This window comes from Eucalyptus grandis, chromosome 6, assembly GCF_016545825.1.
Source record: "Eucalyptus grandis isolate ANBG69807.140 chromosome 6, ASM1654582v1, whole genome shotgun sequence".
Taxonomy (NCBI): Eukaryota; Viridiplantae; Streptophyta; class Magnoliopsida; order Myrtales; family Myrtaceae; genus Eucalyptus; species Eucalyptus grandis.
Genome location: NC_052617.1, coordinates 37,574,947 through 37,591,090, shown reverse-complemented (window position 1 = coordinate 37,591,090; position 16,144 = coordinate 37,574,947). Strand labels below are relative to the sequence as shown.

The 16,144-nt window shown below is 41.3% G+C and overlaps 2 protein-coding genes and 1 pseudogene across 2 annotated transcripts; 2 read left to right on the top strand and 1 right to left on the bottom strand.

Annotated features, from left to right (window-relative positions):
* The first annotated feature begins 180 nt into the window (after positions 1 to 180).
* Positions 181 to 6,156, top strand: LOC104449555 (uncharacterized oxidoreductase At4g09670). Its single transcript, XM_010063738.3, has 2 exons — positions 181 to 770; positions 5,298 to 6,156. Exons 1-2 carry the CDS (start codon positions 309 to 311, stop codon positions 5,916 to 5,918), a joined length of 1,083 nt encoding a protein of 360 aa, XP_010062040.2. The 5' UTR covers positions 181 to 308; the 3' UTR covers positions 5,919 to 6,156.
* Positions 6,157 to 10,576: 4,420 nt separating this feature from the next.
* Positions 10,577 to 12,454, top strand: LOC104451955 (annotated as a pseudogene).
* Positions 12,455 to 13,848: 1,394 nt separating this feature from the next.
* On the bottom strand, positions 13,849 to 16,144 carry LOC104449554 (cytochrome P450 78A7). Its single transcript, XM_010063737.2, has 2 exons — positions 15,140 to 16,144; positions 13,849 to 14,627 (listed from the first exon to the last, which is right to left on the bottom strand). Exons 1-2 carry the CDS (start codon positions 16,127 to 16,129, stop codon positions 13,992 to 13,994), a joined length of 1,626 nt encoding a protein of 541 aa, XP_010062039.2. The 5' UTR covers positions 16,130 to 16,144; the 3' UTR covers positions 13,849 to 13,991.

The following is a 16,144-nucleotide window of genomic DNA, read 5'->3' as shown; positions in this document are numbered from 1 at the left end:
TGAATTATCTTCTAAAAAAATTGCTCCGCTTCGAATCTTTAATTAAAGTTTTTCCTAAGGCAATAGAAAGGGTATTCTGTCCGAATCCAAAAGAGTCAACGACTACAGTTCTCTTCTGCCCACGTTAGCAAATTAGGAGAAAAAAGGAAAATGACGACGGGTTCCCATTTTTCTATCCCGTAATTTTTAGATGGATTGAATCGAACGAACGCCCAAATTATAGTGTCCCTCACTCCCACTCCCACTTCCACTTCCACTTCCACTCCTTCTCTCTCTCTCTCTTCGGGTACGCGAAGGAGAAGGAGATAATGTCGGAGACGATCATCAAGTTCGGGATCCTGGGCTGCGCCGAGATCGCGCGGAAGGTCGGCCGAGCCATAATCCTGGCCCCCAACGCCACCATCGTCGCCGTCGGCAGCCGCTCCGCCGAGAAGGCCGCCCGGTTCGCCGCCGACAACGGCTTCCCCGCGGGCACCCGGGCCTACGGCTCCTACGACGCCGTCCTCGACGACCCGGAGGTCGACGCCGTGTACGTGCCCCTCCCCACCAGCCTCCACGCCAAGTGGGCCGTCCAGGCCGCCCGGAAGAAGAAGCACCTGCTCCTGGAGAAGCCGGTGGCCGTGGACGTCGCCGAGTTCGACGGGATCGTGGAGGCCTGCGTCGCGAGCGGCGTGCAGTTCATGGACGGGACGATGTGGATGCACCACCCCAGGACCGCGACGATGAAGGAGTTCGTCTCCGACGAGAGGGCTTTTGGGAAGCTCAGAGCGGTATATTCTTGTCTCTTTTTGATGATTCTTCCGGCCTTTTCGATCTCGATTCTGTGTCTGGCCTCATGTATCTGTTTGTCGGATTTGGGGTTTTGTGGGGAGACAACAATGGATGTTGTCTTCTCCTTCTTGAGGATATGTTTTGGGTAGCGAGCTCGGTGCAATAATTTTAGATGCTCTTTTGGTAATTGTCGGATACGACCTCGCCTGTACACCAGAGATATGCATGTTCTTGATTGGCTGGATACGTGCATTCTTTTGGGCCATCGCTAAAAGATGATGTGATATAGGAAAAATAAAAGAAAATAAAACCCTAATTGGCTGGCTATCAATCTTCTTCATCTCCACTCCAAAAACCCATGTATATTTGTAGCTTTGATGGCTAATTTATCCAACCTGTTCACAACGATTTGCTATGTATGTCATGGTTCCTTCTTCTCTGATTCGAAAAAAACTCGACCTTGAATAATAAGATATAGTGAATTCCTTTCGTTAATAATATGAATATGTCGGGACAAAAATAGCAAAAATCATTCACCAACATGAAAAATACTCTCTTCAACTGTCAATTGGCTAGCTTCTCCTCCACATGCTTGCTGATCTTCTTCTGTGACGCTTGTTTATGTCTCATGAAGAAACTCTTAAAGAGAATCCTTTTCATTTTCACTTAAATCTTCAAGGAGTTGCGATTTATCACCCTCTCCATGTGAAAAATTTCGAATTTTTCTTGATCATTATATTCATCCCAGACAACTATCTGTATGACTTCTTCATTATCCCACTTAACTCTAGTGGTTTCATCATCAAAGTCTTCACTTATAGGATAGGTTTCGTCATTAAGATCTAAGGCATAACACCCTACAGCATTATTTATGGTCCGGCATCATGAATGGTATTTTCTTGAAATCCATTATCACCATCAGCCTTGAGGCCACCTCTGGCATGTCCTGGGGATGCTATCTTTTTTTAAAAGTAGGGTGAGATAAAGTAGCGGTCACCTTCCGGATTCTCCATATCGGCTTCCAAAGGTTCTTTCCTATCACTGGAAAGCCTGTACAGTGCGCCACGAGGCTCCGATCATATGTTGCATCTAAACCATCTCTGTTTGATGGGTTTGGTTGTCCAACCATTGTGCCGAAACAAAATCCTAGTTGCGAGGTAGGACCTTTTGTGCTTTTGTACCAAATTGATGTGTGCAAAAACATCCTAACACGGGGCTCTGATACTGATTGACATAATTGGAGAAGGAAAGGATAATGAAAAGAACAAAAACAGGGCTAAAATAGAGTTGAATTGAAGCTGGACAAAGAAAATATATTCCAGGGTTTATGAAAAACTAGTGATGTTTATGAATGAAGAAAGCTGATGACAAAGAAACTTAAATACCAATTTACAATAAGAAAGCTGATGACAAAGATGAAGGATGATCTCAACCTTTGATCTAAAATAGCAATTCCTAATCTAATCTGTTGGAGCTCAGTAAAAGTCACATGACTGGCACAGAACTGTACAATAACCTAATAACATAACGAAAGACTAAGCAAAAAAGAAGACGCTTAAAATTAGTAGTAGAATTATGCTCCTGCATCAAGATGGTAATTATTGAGGACTGACACATCTAGTGGATCGGTCAGGGTGCACCTTATTCTCAGTAAAAGGGAAAAAAAAGGAAAGAGTAGAGCTATATGAAGGGAATAGAACACTTTGGGTATCCAATTTGGGATCTACTGTAGAAATCTCTGTTTGTCTCTTAAACTTGCAAATTACAGTACATTAGTTTCTAATTCTCAAAGCATGGTCACTAGAGCTGATAGAAGTTGCTATTGCAAGGTGGCACAATGAAAAATCTGAAGATTGGGGTTGGCAAAATGATCTTTCTATGGTCCTGTGTTATCTTTCTAAACGACTGAGAAGGGATTCTATGATAACACTGCAATACTGTGGTGGTGTGGTTTCTCTTTTCATGAGTTCTCTTGTAAAGTTGGTTAGGAACAGGATCCTCAAAATTATTTCCAACTTTTTAATTTTTAGATGTTACGTCTTACTTCGCAATTGATTGGTAAAGCTGGTTTATTAATATGGTATGCTTTGAATAGATTTAATGTATAGTTTTGATATGACGTAATAGACATGATGTTATATAGTCATGATCTCAAATAAAGACACCGATTTGCAAATGTCATTGTTGAATGTAGAGAAGAAACAATATTGACATTTTGCGGAGTACTTTCGTCAGTTATTATGAGGCATTTGTTGTTATGTGCACCTTAGACACTATACAGTTCTGTAATAAAAATACTCATGGTGGTTTTGGTGGATGCTTGATTATTTGAAAGTTATCTCCTTGTAGTGGCAATCAGTGGTATTTCACGTACTAGAGTTCTCATTATACACTCAGGAAATTTTATTATGTTTGTTTATTGGAATATCTGATGAAGAAAACCTGAAAAGATTCCTGCCGAAGTCTCTTCTATTGTTTGTTCCACCAGACTGTGGGACAATTATGTATTTGGGTATGTGAGACCTCCTGCCTGAAGAATATAGAAATAGTCTGGAAGATAAAATATAGTACCAGCCTTTGGGGTTTTGCTGATAAATTGTGGGGATAATCCAGTAAGATGAATTTCCAAGATGCATTTGGGTATCCTGTAGTGAGTTGCTGTATATGTTGCTTTTCAAAGGCTGTATAGCTTGATGCTCAGAAATCACTTGCCAACTTGACAGTCTTGACATTAAAATTGCATATCAAGGTGAAGTGGACATTCAAGCTTGTAAGCATTATTCAGATGGAGTGAGTTTACCAGCATACTCTTTACATATGTTAAATTGTGTGCTAGGTGTGATGTGGAAAGAAACCCCATGTTTGTAAATTGAGTTATATGAGCAATCTGTATTTCGTTGGTCTAACACATGGGCTAGCTGGTGACTATGGTTGAAAGTCATTTGCAATTTTTGTTTTTTTTTTTTGGGTGGTGCAAAACAGTTAGTTGGAGATTTAGATTGAGATATATTGGTGTGGTAGGATACTTGCTATGGATCTCATGGTCAAATCTGGTAACTTTACCTGGAAGGAGGATATTTTCCAATTTTTTGAGTGAGGTAAGAAGAGTTCCCAAGGAATTAAAAGATCAAAAGGAACTGTTGGTAATATGCAGGTGTTCCTTATCTAAATTGTTCAGGCAGTACTGGTATTGGGCTTTTCAGTTATATGTACACATAATTTGCATATGTGCACATCCACTTGTGCTTATACACATATTGGCCTTATCATGTCTGTTTTTTTCCTTTTTGTCAACTTATCATGTCTATTAAGGGGATGGATATTGAAATCTTTTCTCCCCCGCTGTGAGGTGTTGTAGCTCAGATGCATATCCCAAGATCAGTTGGGAAGTCGTAGGTTAATCCTCTTTATATGATATTCTTTGATCTTTAGCACTTGTTAAGTCTCCTTTTTGAATCTCAATAACAGTAATAGCTCCTCCATGCCAATACCAGCATGTCCTTAAACCATCTTAGTGTCTGATTCATGGGACTGATTCAGCCGGTAAGCCAGAACTGCTTAATTTGTAACCTTGAATTATCTAGTGTGTTTAATGTTTTAATGTATGAATAGTGTGAACGCTGAGACTTTTACAACCTTAATCTTGCCTTTTATAAGATGAAATGGAGATTCAATGAGTGCAGCAGAATATCTAGTTGCTGACCAAATTGAAAAGCATACTAAATGTCTGAGGAGAAGACCCTGGGGGCTCCTGTCCTTTCTTTTGTTTGGTAATTAAGGGGCCACACGTGACTAGATTCTGTGAAATCTCTTCCTTGAGGCAGATCTTAGTGATAGGAGCTTGGCTCAGGTAACCTTTGAGAGAATCGTTGTGAATTGATAATATCTAGCACTAGAAAGCAACCAGACAGATGGATGTAAGTTTGGTTAATCTAGGGGTCTTAGGGAGAGAAGACATCTAGAGCTTTCTGGAATGCAGTAGATACCTACCTGAGAGTTATGTAGGTGATGCATGTCTTTTGCCTTTTCATTTAGCGTCTTAGCATTTTTGTCATGTCCAGAATAAACTTTGGCAACTCCCTGGGCGTTTCTCCAGTGAGGTCCTTTTTGTCCTCGAAGGTTTGGCAAGGAGATAAAAGAGGGCATGTGTTTGTGTAGATTTTACAGAATTTCAAGGTAGATGCTTGGTTTTCATGGTCAAGGGGAAAGTATCTTGTGTGCACTCTTCTCTTGGATCTTATTCTTCTAATTATTTCATGAGTTGGTTTGCAACCTGCTGGATTTTCGCTTTTGAAATTGTTTGAAGCTTCAATTGTCCAGGAGTTTATAATGTGGATGTTGGATTGTTTAATTTACTGATTTGAATCTGTGACTTGTGATTCTGTATCCAATAATAAATGGCATATATAGTTTCCCATATTCTCTTGTGGGCCAGAGGTTTCCCATGCTGAACAACTGATTCATACAAGTTGCTCTAGATGATGGGTTTCCTGATATCACGAAGATGGTTTTCCTTGGTCCTGCAGATGCACACCTGTTTCGCTTTTGCTGCAGATCCTGATTTTCTGGAGAACGACATTCGTGTTAAGCCGGATCTCGATGGTCATGGTGCTCTCGGAGATGCTGGCTGGTACTGCATCCGGTCAATTCTGTGGGGCAACGATTATGAGTTGCCAAAGTCCGTGACGGCCTTGCGCGGGCCAGTTTTAAATAAGGCAGGGGTTACCTTATCCTGTGGGGCTTCTCTATACTGGGAAGATGGAAAAGTGGCGACGTTCCATTGCTCGTTCTTATCTCATTTGACAATGGATATAACTGCTATCGGAACAAAGGGGACTTTGCACGTCCACGATTTCGTCGTCCCATTTCAAGAGAGCGAAGCGTCTTTCTCTGTAGCTTCGGAATCAGGGTTCAACGAGCTGGTGACCGGGTGGGTCCCCAAGCCGGCGGAGCATATAGTCAGTACTAGTCTTCCTCAAGAGGCTCTGATGGTGAAAGAGTTTTCCAGCTTGGTTGGTGCCATTAAAGCCGGAGGTTCGCAGCCTGAGATGAAGTGGCCGATCATCAGCAGGAAGACTCAGCTGGTGCTCGATGCCGTCAAGCTGTCAATTAAGAGAGGATTCGAGCCCGTCGAGGTTGTTGGTTGAATATTCTGTCCTTGGGGATTCATTTGTGCTTTGTTCCTAACTCTCTGCCGTTGGCGTGATTCCTTGAATAAGGAGTTTGTTGGCTTGATCAATGAAAACTTCTTGCTTGAAATTTTTCAGAATTATAAAAAAGAAAAAGAGAGAGAGAGAGAGAGAGAGTCGTGCATAATGTTGGGCTTAAGTCTCAACGGACGATGACAATTGAAAAATAATTCCATGGCTTTTCTATGGTAGAAAATTGCACCTGAATATTTTGTGTGGATTAAACTCATTTTGACTCGCATGGCGCTTAATTTAAGGCGTCATAAGTCTCTCGGCCTCCGCATTCTGCCCCAGAAATTTCTAATACATGTTTGCACGTCATTTGATTAATGAAGAATGCAAAAAGGCTTTGGCATTTTCCTATTGGGAGATGCAATGAAAGATACTATTTAATTGATACGTGCCAGTGGGGATGGGGTGATACGTGCCAGTGGGGATGGGGGTGGGGACGAGTAAGTTTCAGGAGTGGGTTTCGACTCCTACGTCCTGCAAGAGGTATAACAAAAGTCTGAGAGTGAGTGTAGAGTAGGAATAGAGTAAGATTGACAAAAAAAAATAAAAATTGAGATGTATTTTCTAAATTCAGTTATGAAGGTTTAGAGATGTTACGGTTATTATATTTTGCTTTTGTATAGATGCAGTCTTATGCATTTTAAAAAGTTAATTCAAATTACTGAAGAGAAACTTGGCCCTAAATCAATTTTCTTTGTATTACTTATTTTGCTCTTTAACTTTGTAAAAGTGTATGATAGGTGATTTAACTGGACGTTTTTCAATTACTACATGTATATAAAAACTGATTGTCTTACTAAACACGGACAATATGAAATTCATAATATTTATTCACTTGCAAGTTAAATTACATTATTAATTTTAAAAAAATATTAAGTATATCTGTTAACTTTTTATTTCTAAAATTTTCTATTCACTTAGTAAGAAAAATGTATTTAAAATAAGGCAATTTCTATGCTACTACTAATCATGCATCGATATTATGATGCAAGCCTTAGTAATAAACTAATGTATAAGCTGTGATGAGTTGATAATTATATATGTGTTAGTGATTTTTTTTTGTTTTATTAAAAATCTAACCTATTTATATGAATTTCACTTTTTGTCATGTGCGTCTGTTAGTGACCATTTTATAGGTGAACCACAAAAGAAAAGCTAATGGACTATTAAAGGAAGAGAAGAAAAAAGGGAAAAAAAATAAAAAGAAAAATAAAATAATAAATAAAATATTTGAAATTATTAAAAAATTGTCTACATTAGTATTAATGGCATCGTATAGGACAATTGACATTTACATTTGTGATTTTCAACCAAAATTTACACAAATACAAAAAGTTTAGATCTTACTTACCAAAAAAAAAAGGATTTATGATTGAATTAACATAGTTGCAACGAGTTTATAACTTTTTTGGTAGTTTTCCAATTACTATTATTATTTTTTAAAAAATATTTTTTATATTCGGAGTATGGGGGCTCGGGCTGGGCCCGGTCCGAACATGGCCTATCGTGAACTTCCTGGTCCTGGTAACGAAAACAGGCAAAATCCAAGAAACGAAGTGGGCTCAATTGTTCGGGCCCAATTCGATTCTAGCCAGAGAAGCCTAGATCTACCAAGCCCATTTAACCCCAAAACCCTTCGAGCCCAAATATAACTAGAGCTAAGCCCCAACCTATCAAGCTAATTTCAAGCCCACATCTACCAAAAAAACAAAACATGCTGGACCGGACCGAACCAGCCGGTTTTGGGCGGTTCCCACGGTCGGCGGTCCGGTTCCCGGTTCCAAGGTGGGAACTGGACCGAACCAAATTTTTTTTGTATAATTTATATACATAGAATTAATAAAAACATATAAACATGATAACTTATTGCAACCAAAATTGCAATATGAGATAACAACTTCCTATGTGGTCAAGAGACCATTAAAGCCATTTTTGTTAGTCTTTTATTTATAGAAAAAATCTCATTGTTAATTTCATCTTCCACTCGATGTGGGATTAAAGCTCAAAGAGACCCACAAGGCACTTTAAGTGTGAATCACACAAGTGAAGTTTGAATATTTGCATGTGATTAGTTTTGTTAAATCGTCTGAGAACCGAATTGGATTGATCGGTCTGGAAAAAAAAAAGTAGAGCCAATTTTGTTGGATCGGACCGGACCGGAACTGATGATCCGGTCCGGTTCCCAATCCTAAGACCAAACGGTCCGGTCCACGGTTCGCAATTTTGGGAACCGGATCGAACCGGGAACTAATCACCCCTACCTAAAATTGGCCTCAAGCCTTTTGTCATTATCTTCTTTCCCGCTCTCTCTCCATCATCATTTTTTACCGAAGCAAACCGCGGTAAGGCACACGAAATTTCACAGGGGATCCATTACCGAGTTATTTCTTTCTCCCTGGAAGACCATCGCGGATCAGCCGTCACACGATGCGCAAATTACGGAACATAGAGGAAGAAAACGGATTCAGCAATGTTCTTGGTGACGATGGAAATATGGAGGCAATCATCTTGGTTGATAATTATTGAAAGGTGTCTACCAAGTAGAACGCACGGGTATGCGCTCAAAGTAATCCACGGCCGAGGACAAACTGCCATGATTTCGGTTCATGCATTTAATCGAACATAACGAGTCTCAGACTCAAGGTCAACCCAAAACAGGGCAAGGCAGGGAGCTCGGCGTTAGACCCACAGCAAAAACTACCCAGACACGGAAGGTAACGAGTGCTTAACGGCGGAGACCCCCACCTGGCTTGAAGATGGCGGACACGGGGCGAATTCGAGACGAGGCGAACTATGGCCGGCCGCCTCTCATCCTCTCCGATCTGTGATCCTCGGGACGAGCTCGGGCCAAGCAACTGATTAGCTGTCCTTACCCCATTTGGCACGATCACCAGGAGAGTAAGCTTAAGTGAATAGATCGTGGGGGTGCCAAGACTCTAAATGTTTAATCGGTTGCTTAAGTTATAATTTCTTTAATTGGATCCAAGATCACTAAATTTCGCTGTACTTAAATCAAATATCTAAAAAAAAATAAAAACTAATGAAATTCTAATCTTTTTGGGGGTCAAAAGACAAGTCTCGTCGTGATCGGGGATGTTGAATATTGAATCTCGAATTTTTCAACTTTAACCGTCGAGAAATTCAGGTGTAAATAATAGTGAAATATTCAATAATCAATATAGTAAATAAAATACTGAAAAAAGACAAGGATTCTCCATGAGCAAACAGTAAAGGATTTCATATTCGTCACCTGTCGAGAGAAGGGTTCTGCAAGCTTAGACTAAGGTAATATACATGCAATGATGGATGTGACTTTTATCGATGGAAGTGATGGTAGTGTCACTAATGCATGACCTAAGTAATACGTAATTAACTTGGATCAATAGATAAGATGCAATGACAACTGATTCTTTTTGGGTATTCTTGTGTATGAAATATCGACATGACTCAGTTAATGCTATATTTATTTGCACCAAATCTAATATGCCGTAATAACATAAGATCCCAAATGTAATGCATGCTATGCTATAATGAATTAACGATATGTAATGCTATGAATTTAATTCCTAAAGCTAATGACGTGATATGTTGGGAATACTATGACATGAGATAGAATTAACCGTGGATTAATTTTAGGATGCAAGTTATATTAAATACTCTTCTTTTTTTTTTTGGGTATCTTTTATTTAACCAAAAATCGAATTCAAATCCTATAATCTATTGGTAACAGAAAAAATATGGATTAACTTCAAACATGTGATGGTGGAATGAATTGGTATCGATATGAAAAATTTAGAATTAAATTGGTTTGATTAAATTATTTATGACTAAATTGGTACATATACAATTGGTTTAAGACTTTTTTGGTACTTTTTCTGTATCAATTTAATCGTAAACCTTTTAACAATTTGCTAATGTAATCATTTTAATTAGTTTTGGCCCAAAAATACTTGACGCGACATTAGTGCTAACGTGGATAATTTATATATATATATACTTATCTTTTAACTTTTTCCTTTTTCCTTTTTACTTACACTAGCCTCAAGTAAGGGTAACCCTTGTTAGATCTAGCTAAGCAACCCCATCCTTGCACAACAGCGGCCTCCGCTTGAGGCTAGCAAAGGGTAAAACATAAAAGAAAAAAAGAAAAAGAAACAAAAAGAAAAGTAAAAAGAAAAAAATCATAAATTAAAAAAATCGTAAAATATTTTTACCTAAGTTCTAATTGTGCTACGTAGGATGACTGACGCCGACTAGACTATTACTTTAGCGTTTTCCAATCAAAATTGCTTGGAAAGAATAAATTAGCAAATCGTTAATAGGTTTATAACTAAATTGATAAATTATTAAAATTTTTAGAATTAAATTGGTACAATTGAAATGTTTAGGATTAGATTGGCAAGTTATCGAAAATTTTAGACTAAATTAGCAGAATCGAAAGGTTTAGGATTGAAATAATAGTCTTACAATAATTTTATAATTTTTGTGGATAATTTCCCGTTTCTGGTGCGTGCTTTCTCCATATAATCTCATTTCTCAATTCGTTTATTAGGATCTCATTTCTCTCTCTCTCTCTCTTAGAGAAGTCGCGAAGAAGAAGAAGAATGTCGGAGACGGTCATCAAGTTCGGGATCCTTGGCTGCGCTGACATAGCTAGGAAGGTCGGCCGAGCCATAATCCTTGCCCCCAACGCCACCATTGTCGCTGTTGGCAGCCGCTCTGCCCAGAAGGCCGCCAAGTTTGCCGCTGACCATGGCTTCCCCCCGGGGACACAGGCCTACGGCTCTTACGACGCCGTCCTCGACCACCTGGAGGTCGATGCCGTGTACTTGCCCCTTCCCACCAGCCTCCACGCCAAGTGGGCCGTCCTGGCCACCCAGAAGAAGAAGCACCTGATCCTGGAGAAGCCGGTGGCCGTGGATGTTGCCGAGTTCGACAAGATCGTGGAGGCTTGCGTCGCAAGCTCCGTGCAGTTCATGGACCGGACGATGTGAATGCTTAACCCAAAGACGGCGAGGATGAAGGAGTTCATCTCTGACGGGAGGGCTTTTGGGAAACTCAGAGCGGTAACTTCTTGTCTCTTGGATGATTCTTCCGCTCTTTTCGATTTTGACTCTGTCTCTGGCCTCATGACTTATGTATCTGCTGTGGGGTTTGTGGTTTTTTGGGGTTGGGGGGCATCTCTAAAAGATGCGCTGTAGGGAGAAAACCCTAACCGACTGGCTTTCAGTCTTCTTCATCTCCACTAAAAAAACCCACGTTTTGTAGCTTTGATAGCTAATTCATCCAACATTTTTCACAACGATTTGCTATGTATTTTATGGTTCCTTCTCATAGGAATGGCAAAATCAACCATCGACATGTACAAAAATTTCATATTTTTCTTGATCATTATAGTCACCCCTAACAACTATTTGTATTCTCTCGTGGTTTCATCTTCAAAGCCTTCACTTGTAGGATAGATTTCTTCATTAAGATCTAAGGCATAACGCAATCACCCTTCCAATCCACCTCCTACAGATTTTTAAGATATATGCTCGGTTTTCATGGTCAAGGGGAAAGTATCTTTGCGTGCACTCTTCTCTTGTATCTAAATCTTCTAATCATTTCACGAGTTGTTTTGCACCCTGCGGGGTTTTCGCTTTTGAAATTGTTTGAAGCCTCGATTGTCCGGGAGTCTATAATGTGGATGTTGAATTGTTTAAGTTACTGCATCGAATCTGTGACTTGTGATTCTGTATCCAATAATAAATGGTATATGATAGTTTCCCATCCTCTTGTATGGGCCAGAGATTTCCCACGTTGAACAACCAATTCATACAAGTTGCTCTAGATATAGGGTTCCCTAATATCTCGAAGATGGCTTTTCCTTGGTCTTGCAGATGCACACCTGTTTCACTTTTGACGCCGATCCTGTTTTTCTGGAGAACGACATTCGTGTTAAGCCAGATCTTGATGCTCTCGGCGCTCTGGGCGATGCTGACTGGTACTGCATCTGGGCAATTCTGTGGGGCAGCGACTATGAGCTGCCGAGGACCATGACGACCTCGCGCGGGCCCCTTTTCAATAAGGCAGGGGTCATCTTATCCTGTGGGGCTTCTCTAGACTGGGAAGATGGAAGAGTGGCGACCTTCCATTGCTCGTTATTATCTCATTTGACAATGGACATAACTGCTGTCGGAATGAAGGGGACTTTGCACGTCCAGGATTTCATCATTCCATTTCAAGAGAGCGAAGCGTCTTTCTCCGTAGCTTCGGAATCAGGGTTCGACGGCAAGCCAGCGGAGCATTTAGTCAGTACTAGTCTTCCTCAGGAGGCTATGATGGTGAAGGAGTTTTCCAGCTTGGTCGGTGCCATTAAAGCCAAAGGTTCGCACCCTGAGATGAGGTGGCCGATCATCAGCAGGAAGACTCAGCTGGTGATCGATGCCGTCAAGCTGTCAATTGAGAGAAGATTTGAGCCCGTGGAGATTCTTGGTTGAGTATTCTGTCCTTGGGGTGTCATTTATACATTGTTCCCAACTCATTGCCGTTGGGGTTATTCGTCGAATAAGGAGTTGTTCTCTTAATCAATGAAAACTTGTTTCTTGAAATTTTTCTTAGTTAAAAAAAGAGAGACTCATGTATAAACACATGCGGCTTAAGTCCAACGGACCATGACGATTGAAAAAAATTTCCTACTGTTGTTTTTTAGTGGATTAAGATGATTAATTCTCCACATCATCATGTGTAGATCATTATTGAGTCATGTCTCGCTTAATTCATGAGGATAATGGATTATTTTGTAACAAATGAGTAGTTAATCAACGAGGAAAAAAAAGATTAAGTAAACTAATGCGACCGTATGGCACTTTAGCTTTCTTTGACTAGTTCACCCCTTATTAGAGTTGCCTAAACTCAGCCTTTCTTTTGCCATTTACTCGCACATTGGCCACCCCCAATGGTAGAATACCCAATTACTCTTCTTGTGTTGGATTCTGTTGGATGTAACAAAAAAGGGAAAATACACGAGCCCCATCCCTTGATCTGACGGTGTAAATCCAACTTCCTCATGTACCATCTACCCCATTTGTTAAGTAAATCCTCAAGAACATAATTTCACATTTGTCATAATGCTCCTACGAAATTTTTAGAGTACCCAAGGATATCATGAACTCCTGGAAACTTCAAGGCGTGTCTGGACGACTCGGTAAACTCCCTCATCCTATTGTGCTTCAAAACTTTCGATCCTTGATTACACACATAGCCCACACGCAGCACACAACAGAGAACAGCACACACACCCGCGCACCTAAATAAACCAAAATGGTAATCGCTCTATAAACGTACCGGCTTTTATTTATGAAGATGTTCTGCATTAATTGGAGTTAACTGCTTCGGGAAGACTTTCTCGGTTGTCCATGTAATTAGGATTGCATCTGTATGCATTGGAATGTTCACAATCTTTGCTCGGGGCATGAAGGCATGTCAAAGCTTTGTCCTGTTATGATGTTTGAGGGTCTTGAATGAGGTAACTAAAAGGTGGTGTTCGTCTCAATTGTTTTTGGCATAGTTGCTCATCTCAGTTGGATTTATGGGTTCCTGAAATGAACTCTGGGAAGGTCCCTAAGACTGGTTTTGGTCAAGGCATGGAAGCAATTCATTCTGATTGAAGAAAGTGTAAGAAATCTTTGTTGCACAGAATCATTTCGCAGGAATACAAAAAAGTCGTTATCGCATGCTCACGATCATTGTTTTTCTAATACGATATTCCATCTAACGAAGTACATTACGCACAATATCATATAATTAAGCACATAGGACACATAGAGAGCTATATGTCCATACACTAAGAAAAGTTTCAGAACATTACAGCATTACGTAATACAGCCTTACGACTTGCACGCCAGGATCCTTCTTTTTCTCTCTTTGGCCAAAGTAAGCCAAGGATCCACTTATTCATTAAGCATAACACCACATACGATACTCGGCTGCAATTAGGTTTATAACAAGAAACACAGTGGTTTTCGAGAATCCCTACTAATGCCTCTCACTCCTTATAATGGCTGCTGCGTAAAGAGGTTTCTTCATCTCGCATGAAAGCTTGAGGAGCTCGGTGAGATCGACAGGGTGAGACTCATGTGGGACCCAGTTGAAGCGACGCACCAGTTTGGCCACCCAAAGGCCAACCGTCGCCAGACCCAAGTTCTTGCCGGGGCAGGACCGACGGCCCGCCCCAAATGGTGCAAGCCTCAGGTCGGCGCCCCTCACATCAAAGTTGATGCTGCCATCGTCCAAGGCCGTGCCATCCAAGAACCTCTCGGGCCTAAAAGCTAGAGGGTCTTTCCACACATTGGGATCGTGGGTGATGGCCCACATGTTGACCATGGCTGTTGTGCCGGCAGGGACGACCATGCCGTTGCTGAGGTGGACGTCGGACGTGGACAGCCTGGCCCATGATAGCAAGGGTCCGGGTGGGTGGACTCGTAGGGTTTCCTTCACTATGGCTTGGAGATAAGGCAGCTTGGCCACATTAGCATCGTTGACGCTCTTGTCTCCTAGTACGAGGTCGAGTTCGCTCCGAAGCTTGGCCTGAGCATTAGGGTTCAGAACTAATTCGGCCATGGTCCATTCAGTCAACAAAGCCACCGTGTCAGTGCCACGAAAAATCATTTCCTGCAAGCAAGATGAAGAATGTAGAGATGTTAGCTCTTGCTGACGATAGTTGTCAGAAGGGAAAGAGGATTACAAGCAACCAAATCTAACTAATTCTTGGAGTACGTTCCTTAGTCGTTGTGGTGAAGCCTATATGAATTTTAAGAGTATACAAACCTTAAACATGCGTGGCATGTTATGTACTAGGCAACAGAACAAAGATAGGGTTATCGAAAAGTTGGTCATGATTTGATAAAACAGCACGGCATGAAATAAGTAAATTCATACAAAAAAAGAAAAAAAAAAGGACCAAACACAGAAAGTTGTTCTTTTGTAATATTCTTGTTTGAATTAAAACAAACAACGTACTGACAGTTATGGCATGACGTCAATGAAATGATGACAATACCCATCACCGAAACTCTCACTCGGATTGTTCAAGATCAATTAGAAAGTTTTAATTTTGGACGAGACGAGAATTGAAGTATGCTAATGTATGTCTGTTTAATAGTGATCAAGAGTAATTGACGAACCCATAGTATGGCGATTGTGTCATCTTCGCTCAGCTCTTCGCCACTGCTCAATGACAACAAAACATCGACGAAGTCTGAACCATCGAATAGATTCTCGGACTGCCTCACTCTATGTTCTTCAATGATTTTCATGACGAACTTTCTGACTCTAGGAACAAGAGCCGAGCAACGGACATCGATACGGAAGGGGTCATAAATGTGACTCAGCCATGGAAGATAATCGGACCAGTTAAAAGCTCCCAAGAGCTCGAACCCTTCTTTAACGATGTCCCGAAGTTCATCAACTTCGTTGCCAGAGGCACTCATGTCATATCTCTTGCCAAAAACGGTCCCCATTATGTTATTGAGAGCTGCATCTTGGAGATGCTTTCTCAACACAACAACCCCTTTAAGGAATTGTTCTTTCTCGATGGCTTCAATCATGAAGCCACAGTCCACCTGGCGCCCGGCTTCGTGAGCTGCAATGTGCTTCAGTCCAAAGAGGTGAGCGGAGGCTACCCTCCTCAGGAGCCGCCAGTATGCACCATCCGGCGCGAACCCGATGGCCCGGCTGAACATGAGGCTCTTCAAGGATTGCTTTAGGGGGCGGTTGGCAAAGTGCGGCGAGGTCAAGATCTCGCGGGCTATTTGTGGGTTGGACGTGACGACGGCTGGGGTGGGTCCTAGGCTGAAAGCCATGAGCTGAGTGGCAGCTTGGCGAGCGGCCATGTGAGCCAGGGTGCGATGTGGCAAGCCATAGCTCAAGCTGAACAAGCTCCCAAAGAAGGGCAGGCTGCGAGGTCCAGGGATCGGAACCTTGCCTCTCTTGTTCAGGCCATTTTTCCATGCCAGGCCTCCGGGAGTGAAGGCCCAACTCAGAATCACAGCAGAGGTTGAAAATGCCACCAAAATGGCAATGACAAGGATAGGATCAAACGCATATTGGGTTTTCAAAATAGCAGGAAATGCAAAGAGAAGCCAGTTTGTATCAAAAGATTGATGCAAATCCATCGCGTTTACTGGGGG